This window comes from Aspergillus piperis (assembly GCF_003184755.1).
Source record: "Aspergillus piperis CBS 112811 unplaced genomic scaffold BO85scaffold_28, whole genome shotgun sequence".
Taxonomy (NCBI): Eukaryota; Fungi; Ascomycota; class Eurotiomycetes; order Eurotiales; family Aspergillaceae; genus Aspergillus; species Aspergillus piperis.
The window spans coordinates 14,164-26,745 of record NW_020291618.1 but is presented as its reverse complement, the minus strand read 5'-3'; the positions used below and the strand labels follow the sequence as shown (position 1 = coordinate 26,745).

General features: G+C 48.5%; 4 protein-coding genes across 4 annotated transcripts; 2 read left to right on the top strand and 2 right to left on the bottom strand.

Annotated features, from left to right (window-relative positions):
- Nucleotides 1–3,028: 3,028 nt before the first annotated feature.
- BO85DRAFT_430723 (uncharacterized protein) lies at nucleotides 3,029–5,745 on the top strand (the record flags this gene model as incomplete). The annotated part of the gene is made up of 4 exons (XM_025658301.1): nucleotides 3,029–3,848; nucleotides 3,906–3,943; nucleotides 4,006–4,236; nucleotides 4,303–5,745. The coding sequence occupies 4 exons, from the start codon at nucleotides 3,029–3,031 to the stop codon at nucleotides 5,659–5,661; spliced, it is 2,448 nt and encodes an 815-aa protein (XP_025510679.1). The 3' UTR covers nucleotides 5,662–5,745.
- Nucleotides 5,746–6,284: 539 nt separating this feature from the next.
- On the bottom strand, nucleotides 6,285–9,145 carry slx4. The gene has a single exon (XM_025657353.1). The coding sequence runs from the start codon at nucleotides 9,009–9,011 to the stop codon at nucleotides 6,555–6,557; it is 2,457 nt and encodes an 818-aa protein (XP_025510678.1). The 5' UTR covers nucleotides 9,012–9,145; the 3' UTR covers nucleotides 6,285–6,554.
- A 185-nt stretch (nucleotides 9,146–9,330) lies between these two features.
- BO85DRAFT_453656 (EKC/KEOPS complex subunit CGI121/TPRKB) lies at nucleotides 9,331–10,499 on the bottom strand. The gene is made up of 3 exons (XM_025661100.1): nucleotides 10,195–10,499; nucleotides 10,022–10,144; nucleotides 9,331–9,966 (listed from the first exon to the last, which is right to left on the bottom strand). The coding sequence occupies exons 1-3, from the start codon at nucleotides 10,354–10,356 to the stop codon at nucleotides 9,652–9,654; spliced, it is 600 nt and encodes a 199-aa protein (XP_025510677.1). The 5' UTR covers nucleotides 10,357–10,499; the 3' UTR covers nucleotides 9,331–9,651.
- Nucleotides 10,500–10,647: 148 nt separating this feature from the next.
- Nucleotides 10,648–12,151, top strand: BO85DRAFT_481561 (Bax Inhibitor family protein). The gene is made up of 2 exons (XM_025663065.1): nucleotides 10,648–11,222; nucleotides 11,285–12,151. The coding sequence occupies exons 1-2, from the start codon at nucleotides 10,705–10,707 to the stop codon at nucleotides 11,766–11,768; spliced, it is 1,002 nt and encodes a 333-aa protein (XP_025510676.1). The 5' UTR covers nucleotides 10,648–10,704; the 3' UTR covers nucleotides 11,769–12,151.
- Nucleotides 12,152–12,582: the final 431 nt, after the last annotated feature.

The window sequence follows — 12,582 nt, the reverse complement described above, 5'->3', positions numbered from 1 at the left end:
TTCGCCTTGTTTTATGGATGCTTTCCAGGTTATAACGGACTCGGGCATGGGAGGAGTTGGGCTCTGAAACACACACACACACACATACAAACAGAGCATAGGATGTACGAGGACACTGGGCTCGATTTCAAATAATACTCATCTTGCATGTTGGAGCTTATATAGTGTATAACTGAATTTAACTGCTGGGGTTGATGCAGGGATTGCCCCGTTTTGAGGGAAGCAACACATTGATTCTTCTACTTGATCATTATACTCGTTTCTGCCAGCGCAGTTGTTTCGTGATTAAAAGTGGGATTTTCTCGTTGGACTCGACTTCAACAATTCTTTGGATGAGTTTCTCGTGCTGAGATAGGACTGGCTGCTGTTGCTGCTGGGAAAATAGCGGAGTTTTGTCTGTATGTGTAGTATGTAGCCACTCAACTATCAGATGGGTGAGAATCTGGGGTTGATGATGATAATTCCCCGGCCAGTCTCCGCATGGTGCTAACTAGTGTGCGCTATTGTAGGTAGTCTAATGGTTTAGTGTCGATGGTATCAATCCAGGAATAAGCTCACTACCAGAGACCCCTAAAGGCATTAACTTCTTCTATACCAGTATTACACTTAGTAAGTTACATGACCTGAGATATTTCGACATATAGTAAACAGATAAAGCAAAATGATTAGGTAACTCTGATAGCAATCTACTCAGAATAATGATTTTCCTTTTCATGAATCGAATCGTCCCTTTCCTAAGAAATATCACACGCAAAGTAGACACCTAAAGAACCCACAATCAAACACCACTGCAACCTCTTCAAGAAAATCCTCTTCAACGGGACACAAACACCCAGCCATCCATCCAAGCAGCTCCATGTTTCACAAACAAGACAATCAAACCGAATCCCCCCCTCCTCCCATGATCCCACCACCCATCTGGCTAAAGCGAAAGGGATTCCCCATCAGAGAGCACACACACACACACACACACACACCCACACGATGTCAGAACCACACAACAATCTACTACCATAATAATAATCATCAGCGATATAGCCTGCACAGCAACCAATGACTGCAACCTTGCAATAAACATACAGAAAGGTTTCTGGACCTTTTTTTTTCTCTTGGCTGATTTTATCTGGTAAATCCCGGTGTCTGAGTGAGGTCTCATGCGGGATTGAGCTGTTAGTGATAACGGTAGGTTCCCAATATCTTCCCCCGTATTATATGGATATTACCATTGATGATGTTTGATGATAATAGTCATATGACGTTTCTGATGTGAGTCATTCTTGGCTTTGGGGTTTGTGTACATGTGTCGTCTCGTTGAGGGGATGCTTGCTAGTTGGACAGGTATTGTTGGAGGGAAGGTGTTGATTTCTTGATCTATGATGATGATGTTGGGAGGTTTCTTTTCAAAGGTTGAAGGAAGCTGTATGGATTTGTATATTGAGGTTACTTGGGATGGGTTTGGACTATCATGTTGGGGTTAGGGCAATATCTGGCTGATCATGTAATGTTGTTCTGGTCTGGTTACATATGGGATAGCTATCAGGTTGAAGGAGATATCGTGATGTATAATGTCAGTACTTTGGGTAGCTTCTTGAGAGATAGTACTCTGTGGTTTGAGAGGAATGTTGTAGGAGATGCTACTATAGGGCTTGTGTGTGGATTTCGTGGTATTCTGTCAGCTTTTCCATTGGGTATGAGTCTCGAGGATTCGTAGGCATAGTTTCGATCTCATTCGTGGCGCATATCTGTGGCCATTAGAGCACTGGAAGACATGTTCTGTTTACTTCAATATGGTTAAAAAGTTCAAGTCTGGATTAAGGGTATTCTGTGAATACTGTGACTATATCAATCTATGGGAGAATCAAGAGATAACATAGTCTTTTTACAACGTACTAAGCTTGTCCGTAGAATCAATATATTATCTCTCATAATCGATGTTTACTGCTCATACTGTTATCCGTTTCTCTTCAGCAGAAAGCTGTATAGAGCACCTCGTAGTCGAATCTAGGCAGACAATAGGAGCGTTTGTCCTGACCTACAAACCAATGCAGAACACCCAAACCAGATATTTTTATAAACCGAAAAATCAAAATCTATCATGAGAAGAAACAGACTTTTACAGCTTCTGTCTCAGTTTTCTCGCTTGTCATTTCCCTTTTGCATTGGGGAGTCGGTTTATCCCGTACATTTGAAGGATAAATCCATCCAGCTTCAACCTGCCAATTTGGCCTCAAGGCATCGCCCCCTTTGTGTTCCGAGTATTTAGTCTGCCTCCCTCGCGTTGTTCCCCCTTGTCTTCTTCCCTGGTGGGGTTCTCCAAGACGCTGTCGTTTGCCTTTGTCACCTGAAATAGAGGGCAGCATCACTGTGCTGCTTCTGTTCAGGTTGCTGGAAGCATCCAAAGCCTACTGTTCAGCATTATTCAATACCCCAATCACAGCCCTCTTGTCTTCCTTCTCCCATAACGCAGTTGATACAAGGAGGAAAGTGGAGGAGTCCTTGTACAGCTGGTGTATTTCATTGTACACATCTCTGTGTACAAACAAGTGCTTTGTGGTTGAAATCACATTGGTAACATATCCTTCCATTCAGAACTGTGAGACGTGCTTTCTGGTCAGTATATTCCTGCTCTATTCAGTTTCATATCTTTGTTTCATTTGGAATTCTCATAAACCCAAGGTCTTTGTCATTTTCCCTACGCAGCCGTCCTCTCCATTTCTCTATATGATAAACAAAGATGTTCTTTGTTACTTATCTCAACAAACCCCTTGTCCTTGTTGTATATTATTGATCTTTAGGAACCAAAGGACTAACAGCATCTCACCTTTGACTATATAGGGGAGTTCTGTTTCTTGGATCGTGCCGACCGAAATACAATATCTTCCTAGCAGCACACTGTTCGCTATTGACACGCACTATTCCAAGAACCACCCTCTCACAAGACCTCTAACTCTCTTAACTAGGTATAATTGGCTTGCACGTTGCACGTCTCTTCCCCTTTGTGAGCAAACTTACCGGTCAATTCCTTACAATGGCCGCGAAGAGATCGTTCGACCAAGCTGGTCTTGGGGACGAAGAAAATCGGGCCGTGAAACGGCAATCGAGCGAGGAGCAGCTCCAGAGCCCCGACGACATTTTTGCTAACGCCGGGCTTGATGACGCTGGTGCTCAAGATCTGTATGGCGATCAGGCATATCTTGTCAACGCTATAGAATCTACCAACCGGGCTCAAGCTGGTGTATTCGAAGAAGCAGAACTGCATCAAAACCTGGACCCTACTTATCTCCCAGTTGTCCTGGAAGGTATAACAGCTGACATGATGCCGACAACATCTGCATCGGTGGCAGACAACGTTTCTGGCCTCTTTGAGGAGCCCTTGTCTGCGAGTGAAGGTGTAGCCGGGGGCAATGGTGACCAGACATCCCTGGACGAAGTTGTTTCCGCCAGCCAGGTTACCTCTGCCAACGGAGGCCCTACTGAAAGCAACAATGCACCCACTGAGGATGCTGCTACAGCGGCGGCTACCGATGTACAAGTACCTCAAGAGGAAGCCCCAGCGCCGCCCAAGAAGAGAAAAGGACGCCCTCCGGGCTCTCGCAACACCACCACCCGTGCCTCCAAGAAGAACAAGAATAAGGAAGGTTCGTCACAGAATGCAGGTGACGACAAGGATGATAAGCGAGACGCTTCACTCGAAATGCGCCAAACCTACGCAATGAAAATTCCGGCCAAGCCCCTCAAGCCGGGTGAACCGGACGATACAGATGCAGAGTTCAGCGAATTTGACGAAGAAAGTGACGAGGAAAGCAGAAATGGAAAGCGGACAAAGAGAAGAAGGAAGTCAAAGAGAGGTAAGATTAAAGAATCCAGAAAAAAAGTGACAATGGTTACTAAGGAATGAAAAAAAGATCCCTCCCGGACCACCCTTGCCTGTGACCTTTGCAAAGTAAGTGATCCCCTTTCTTGTGATCATGTTGCCCAGACTGACTCCGTTTCTTTGTCAATTAGATGCGAAAAGCGAAGTGCGACAAGGGTCTTTTCGGCTGCTCGAATTGCAGGAATCAGAACAAAATTTGTTGGGTTACTGATCCAATTTGGCTTCGCACTGAGCGTCGCGGAGCCCTTATATTGATGCGTCGAAGGATCATACATCTGGAGTGGTTGAATAATTGCCTTGAACAGGCAGCACGATCACTCAGCAGCAGAGTGAAAGCACTCCTGCAACAGCTTCAGAAAGCGGTAAGCATTATTCATTCCAGACAGTTCGATCATATCCCTCGCTGACCTCACCGTTACTATATCCAGAATATTACGCCAGTTCCCGAGGAGCCTCTGGCCGTGGATCCTACTAAAATCGTTATGCAACGAACGATACGCTATCTCAAGCAGAGCCGAAAGAACCCAAACAACTATGATGAATACCCCTCTGAATTCAATACCCACGGACCCGGTGATTTGGAGGACTTGATAACCTCTCCGTTGGATCCCTATCCCGAAGACCATCCAGAGCGGCATCCTGAATTCAATACCATGGGCGATGCCAGCTTCGAGGCCTACGTCTCGGAAGGATTTGAAGATCCGACAGGGATTAAGATCAGACAAGATTTTGAACAGAATATGGCAAGGGACTCCAGGGCCCAAGCACAGGGGCCTTCTGGACCACAGCAGAACGGAGCCATGCCCGGCCATGCTGATAATGGCAACAGGCCCGCACACCCGACGGGCCGTCAACAGGGAGCTATACAATATCCCACAACTCCCCCTGCCGCGGCTTATCAGGGTCGTTACGCGCAGGTAAATATGGGCCAGCTTCCGAAGCAGGCTGGCCTGCCACAAGATCCCACTTACAACGCTCAACTCGCCCAGCTGGCAGCGAGCCAATTCTCTTCCAACTTCCCACCTAGCACTCCATACATGCCCAATCAGCCCTTCTTCGCCCCTCCCCCGGGTTTCCAGCAGCAGCAGCAGCAGAAACAGCAACAGCAACGCCATACTACTGCCCAGCCCTCCAGCACCATTCCAGCACCACCTGCGACCGAATCCTCCACCTCCACTCAATTCCCCCGACCCGAGAACACCAACATGCAGAACAACAACCCTAACAACAACAACATGTACACCCAATCCACCCGACAAGTACACCCCAATGCCCTCGATGACCTCGCCCGATACCAATACCAGCAACAGCAACAGCAGCAGCAGCAACAGATGGCCGCCCCCAAACAAAGCCAACACACAAACTACGAAACCCTCCCCCAGATCAACACCCCGGGGTACTCAACCCATTACCCCTACGAGCAGCAGGGTCAAGACGACCCCCAACTCGCTACAGGCCCCACCTACCCCGATATATCCGACCATGCTCTCACTCAGTATTTGGGCCCAAATGAGTTTAATCTCTATGGCCCTGACGCCGCCGCCGCTCTAGCATGGGCGAGCATGCCCGGGGGTGCTGCTGCTGCTGCCGCCTACCCGCACGAAGGTATGAGTTTGGTTGGTGGTGGTGGTGGTGTGCCTTCTTCGTCGGCGGGCGTTTCGCAGCCCCCGACTTCTACGCCTACCACTACTGCTACTGCTACTACTGCTGCTACTACTGATAATGTGCCTCAGAAGAAGGCGAAGAGGGGTGGGAGGAGGAAGAAGCAGCAGCAGCAGCAGCAATAGTAGTATTAATTGGTTGAGTATTGGTGCTTGCTAGTTTCGGGCGTACGTTGGTGTTGGGGTTCTGTGTGGTAGAGGGTATGGAGGTGTAAAGTTGCCTTGAGATTTTTCTCTTTTTTGTGTTGTGGACATACTATCCCAGAATAGTTATATCTACTACTTTGCTTGGCTTAGTTACTACTACTATCCTCCTTAGACTTTTTTCCCTCTAGGCTAGGCTTGGAGATGTTGTTTGACATGGTAGTGGTAAAGGGAAGGGGGAAAAATGTCCCTGCTATGTTGGGGGGGTATATACTATATGATGGGAAAAGATCTTGGTGAGTTTATTTTGGAATATATCATATGATGAATGAGTATGTATGGTTATTATGAAATGGTTACGAATTGATATTGTTTTCGCGTTGTTTGATGGTTAGGTTGTTATTTTTTTCGGGATAGTTCTGTTTAGGTTAATATTCTTATTTTCCTTTTTTGGCTTACAATAAATGGAATGGAACTTGCATTGCTGTTTGAGATGATACGTACGTTATTCTTTATTTCCTCGGACAGTCTTCCGTATGCTGGCTATCAGTAGATACTACTCTTACCTTTAATGATGTTATTCGAGATCAAGAGTAAAGGGGTATATAGTAGTATATCATATAGTATTTCCAGCCTGTGAGCCAATCAAACCGACGATACCAAGCCAGACCAACCCAAACCCTAACCTAATCCAATCCCAAGCCTCTAGTATATACATGCATCCATAACTCCAGCAACCACCTCAAACCTATGAACCAACTTCCTCCCAAAAATTCAATACAAAAATAAAAACCAGAGTAACCGCCCAATGCATCCAACCCCCAAACCCACTCCAGACCCAAAATAATTTATAATGAAAGAAAAAGAGAACAACATCACTCTCTCCTCTTCGGCCTATAACAACAAACCACCCCTTTACTCTCACACCACCTCCTCACGAACCCCGCCCCGACCTCCCGATCCTCATTCACAAGACCCAACCCTTCTGTATTTAGCCATGTCGTGAACTCTTCCAGAGGAATGGGGTCGTACATGAGGATTTTCTCATGCCAGGTTTGTTTCCTCGTGTGAGTATTCTGTGTGTGGGATGATGCAGTCCGGGTTGCGGATTGGGCGCGGACAGCTTTGGTGATTTGGTCGATTAGGGGGTGGAGGATGGCGGGGGGTTCTGGGTCTTTGAAGGTGGATGTGGTTGTAGTTCGATTAGGACTTGATGGTATGTTGGATGTGGGGAGGGAGGGGGCGTGCTTGTGCTTCCTTTGAAAGGTTTGGGGTAGGAAGCGGCTTGGGGAGGGGAAAGAGATGGGGATAGGGTCGGAATCGTCTTCGGAGTCTTCGATTTCTTCGACGTTGGCGTATGAGGGGGGCGGTTTGGGAGGTGATGTTGAGGTTATGGAGTTGGAGTTGGGGTTGTTTGAGTGGGTGGATATCGTTATTGTTGTTAGCTTTGATGATACATCAGATTGAGATTTGGCTTTCGCCTTCGTGGTGGTTTTCCGTGTCGTGCCTTTTCCTTTTGGCTTATTGCCCGGGGCAGGTACTGGTGCAGGGTCCGCAGACAAATCCTGCTGTGCGTTCTCGTCATTTGCCTCGGAGGATACGCCGTTCTTTGCTTTCCAGCACTTTTCGAGCAGCTCGATCATCTTCTTCCGGTTCTTGAGTGGCTTGAAGCCGAACGAGGCAGCTTGTTTCGATAGCTGGGCATCTGTGAAGTCGTTGTATTGCGGCATCTTAGGGTCAGATTTGCGGGCAACGGATGTGGAATTCTGAGCCTTCTTGTTCGTTGTTTGAGTGGTAGGGGCGGGTATAATAGGCTGTACTTCGCTTGTCGAAGTAGCTTTCGCCTGGCCGTTATCTTTCTGTGTAGGGTTGATATCGCTGGTATCACATTCGACTCCAGCTTCTCCCCTGTCGCTGCTGGGTTGCTCACCTGGAGTGACAGTCCCAGATCTATCAGGCGAATTCACCAGATCCACCACCTCCACCTGCATTAGTGAACCGTCAACATCTCGAGATGCGACCGACCACAAGTTTCCTGAGCCATTGAAACGCGATACTGCAGAAGATCCCCTGCTCTGCGTCCGATGCGGACGACCACTGGCTTCCAATGTCATGCTCCGTTCCGACTCGCTAATAGCTGCCTGCAGCTCTCTTATAGTAGTGGGTGAGTCTTCTCGCTCCAGCTGGCTGCACGTGCCAAATACCAGCTCCTGATCATCGAGGGATTTGGCAGCTTCTTCGGGGGAAAGCACCACAAACTCGGGTTCCTGGCCCTTTTTCTTAGATCTTGAAGCTCTAGGCTTCGTTTTCGGTGTCTCTTCCTCCACGACATCTGAACCCTCTGTAGACTCGTTGATATACTTCGCTGTCACGCGGGCAGTGAGTGTGGTAAATTTCTTGGCACGCTGCGTGGGCTTCTTTCGCGCGGCTGGTGTTGACTTGCGGGTTCCTTCCGTGCTAGCCCTCTCACTATCGTCGGCAACACTTTGTCTGGGACCAGGGTATACTCCGGAATCAACCAGTTCTATACGCCTTCGTTTAGTCGGCCCACCATTATCAGAAGGCATATAGTCGCTTGCTGGAGCAGCAGACCCATTAAATCCATACTCTGACAACAGGTTACCAAAGCCCCTCGTAGTATCATCTGGCCCTAACTTCCCTTCCAACTGAACGACTTCCTTAGCCTTATTTGTTGTAGGTGTCCAGTCCAATCTCCGCGTCATCGCTTGTTCAAGCTGTAAACCATCCCTTTCCCAATCAAGCACATCCTTTGTAGTCTTCTGAAACAGAGCAGCCGGTGGCGTCGACGGGTAAATGGCCTTCTCGCCAGCCTCCTTAGGTTGCAAACTGCCTGCCTTCGCAACCCTCCCAGAGATCGTCTTATTTGCCGGCTTCGAGCGCTTCGTCGCAAATTCAGCGCGTTTCTTACTCGCACCTGTTGTAGTCTTCTTCGCAGTAGTCTTCTCGGTACCCGCGAGAGACCCCGTCTCCTCCTTTTTCTGCTCCTTCTTTGGCCTACCCCTTCGCTTCGGTTTATCTGCCGCTGGTTCCCCCTCTAGCATTATAACAGCCGATTCATCATTCGTCAAGTTGCTGGAATTCTTGCGGGATTCCTTGCGGCGCGATTCGTCGACTTGATTCTCAACCTCGAAAAACCTAGAATGCGTCGGAGGACAAAACAACTCGGAAGGGGACGGTATCGGAGTCGTTTCAAAGTCTACCGGAGACAGCCCGAATAACTTTTCGGGGTCATATGCAGGCGGTGCTGGCGTATGGACTGGATTGCGCTCCGGCGAGGAGGAAAGTACCAGGACCTCCGCGGTGGCGGACATGGTGGCGAGGCACGACAAATATCAGGAAGATCGTTCGGTCGACATTAGCGCGCGTTCGGGTTGGTGAGTGTTGTACGCTAAAAATGATTCTCCCCTGCGCTAGTGAGCATGGTGTTATGCTATATGCGTGAGCCCCGAACGGTGGGTGTCTAGATCAAGTCAGTCGCGATGATGCGGAGAGAGTTGCCGGGCTTGGCAAAGTTGCATGATTGCCGCTTTGGGATGGAGGATGCGGTGGGCAGGGCAACCGAGGTATGTTCTTCGTTTTTTCATTGAGGGGATGTATTACTTGGATTATATATAGAATGGAATATAGAGCATATAGCATCTTCTAAAGTATTATTTTTGTGTAGACAAGAGCCGCAATCAGTGCTCCGCACTGACTCTGTGAATGACGGCCCTGCGTTCTATGTACAGATCCTGATTCTTATAGACATATCTTGCATGGGTATTTCTTGCCAGACAACTATCTGCACAGAGGTAGCTCCTGGGCGCAAATGCTTCGAACGGCATCAGCCAGGAGTTCTGACTGTCGGATGGTGCAGACATCCTGCATGTGGCTGGCCCGATTTACAGGGCTCTGGTTACCCAAACGAGCGAGATCTGGTATGATATAAACTTCTTATACCCAAGATCATGTTCAAGTCGCTCCCCGCAGAGCGATCGCTCCCAGAACGGACAGTTCGAGCCGGCGCATGCCATTATCCTGGGTGCCGTTTGCTTGATTTGCCGGCGCAGTGTTCAACGCCCCCAACTTGTAAGCCTTCTTGATCTTTGCAATATCGGAGATCTTCGACAGAGTTTCGTCGTCGAATGGTACAGGCGTTCCCTCAACATTTTGTCCGAGATGGGCTGCGACCGAGTCGTGGGTAATCTCCGGAGTCACGGAAAGCTTGACTACTAGCAAGTCTTTTGTGGAATCGGTAATGCCGAACTTGCGGAAAGATTCAGCAATCTAGATGTGGTCAGCATTGCCCATGAGGTCGGTTAATAGCTAATTGTAGACGTACATTTGTCGCAGGACTTAGCGAAAAGACCATCTCAGAGTGTACGTTCCGGGACTTGAGACGGCCGTTCATATAATCATTGACTGCTCTGAAAACCGCGGAGAGTAGGTGTGTTCTTGAGAGGACCTGCAGTATGTTTAGCTGTCGCTCCGCCGAGATACATACTGACTTCGTACCGTGCTTGCATCAATGAAAGCGTACTCGAATTCTGCATTGGCGGACATGAGCTGCTGGCGAAGATACGGAGCATTCTGCACATCCCGATATAGAGCGACATGAACGGGCATCGACGGAGGCAGATGCGAAAGCTGGATGGTTTCTAATAATGGCGCAGACATGATGGGAATAGTGACGCAGAGGTGAATTCCAAAAGGGAATTATCGAGAAGGAAATCGAAGAGAGTACGCAGTTGTAGAATTCCGGGCCGAGATGATGACAATAGCAGTGTGGCCGTGCAAGTCCGTTAAGTCCTAAATCCTGATAATTCCCCTCCCCCGCCAACTTATCGCCGAGGCGGTGATGCTGACTCACGGCGGGCTCATCACCCACGTGACTTCACTTCTCGAACGTTCGGGCGACCGTAGCGGCTGGCCGACGGATGACTGATATCATTCTTATAGCCGGCCATCCGCCGCTCTCCATCGCTTCTCCTCATCTCAAACAACCTCGACATCATCGTCACAATCATGGCGTTCTTCTTGCGACGCCCGTTCGCCGTTCCTACGGCGCTTCGGCAAATCTCGAAACCTGCGAATAGCGCCCGTTTCATCCACAACACGCCCTTCAAGCCCCAGTCTAAGCCTACCGGTCCCATCTCCATCTTCGCAAAGTCCCGTCAGACCTTCCAAAATGCTTTCCGTCGCACCTACATGCAGCCTTCCTACAATGTTCAGGGTGGCAACATCACGCAGAAGCTGATCTACGGCGCCACCATCATTGGTGGTACTATCCTGGCTACGAACTTCATCTTCAACCGCGAAACCAGAGAGGATGGTGGCATGCCTCCGTTTGAGCGCAGCTACCTGAACGAGACGTTTATGCACACTGGACTTGGTATTGGTATCATTGGTATTGCTGCTCGCGCTCTGCACACCAACGGATGGTCTTACCGTTTGATGGCTGCTAGCCCCTGGGCTGTCATCGGTCTTGGTCTGGTTGCCAGCGTCGGAACTATGTATGGTACTCTGTACACGAACCCTGACAAGTAAGTACTTGCACCAACGCATTCTTTTTCCTCTATTTGACAGTTTACTGACAAATCACTAGCTACGTCATGAAGTATGGTCTCTGGGCCGCTTTCAACGTCACTCAGGCCGCGCTCCTGTCTCCCCTGATGTTCATGCACCCGGCTATTCTTGCTCGCGCTGGTCTTTACACCGCTGGAATGATGGGTGCCATCGCTTTCGTCGGTGCCACTGCTAAGCAGGAGAAGTACATGTACCTTGGTGCTCCTCTGCTCGCTGGTGTGACCATTGTCGCTCTCTCCGGTTTCGCTCCTCTTGTTCTCCCCGCTACTGCCACCCGCGCTCTGATGTGGTCTGAGAAGATCTGGCTGTACGGTGGTCTCGCTGTCTTCGGTGGTTTCACCCTCTATGATGTCCAGAAGATCCTCCACCACGCTCGCATGGCTCAGAGAGGCTTGGTCCGCAAGGATGTCGTCAACGAGAGTATCAGCCTTGAGTTGGACTTCATCAACATCTTCGTCCGTATGGTCCAGATCCTGGGCATGCGCCAGAACAACCGGAGGTAAACGCATTTCGCATTTGCAACTCCATGATCGCCCTGGTGTAACGCCAGGGTGCCCAAATGCATGAGCATCTCATTGCACTCAGCACCCTAATATACACGGTCTCGGACACTACGATGATTCGGAACTAAGTGGCATTTGTCTTTCTGAAAATTCGATTGTATTAGTATTTGCTGCATGGTTTCCACCAAATAATTCAGCCTGTATATGGAAGGGCAACAACTATCTGTCTGCACCTTTGGCTAACGAGGTCATGGGTCAGCCACGCCGTTCTCGGTGACAAGGGACCGTGGCGACAGAGAAATCCGATGGAACTTACTTTTGTCGATACCTAGAGGTGGAAATCAATTAATCTCCACTCTTAATCTATCACCATGAACACGTTCAAAGCTATCCGTAGGAAGAATATACTGCCATCGTAAAGCCAGACTGTAGTTCTCCAGTGTCTCCCTACATCTTGATACCCTCGCACCTATTAATAGAAATATACAAATGACATCATATCATCCCCAAGCATGAATCAGGCATTGTTGGCTCCAATCATGGATATATCCAATCATTCTATGAACTTTAATTGATACTTCCCTTATCAAATCAATTAGGTAGACGTACTTTCTTTCTTCTTCAGTCTACTCTAACATATCATAAGGAAGGCTCACTGCCAAACTTGTGGATATTTGGGCTATTGAAACATATCATCGAACATAAAGTCACATAGCTTTCTTTTTCATGACATCGTACCTCGTGTAAAAGTAAAATCACTGGCAAAACTTTAACAACTTGCGCAAACCCCGATACATTTCATCATTGCAAATCT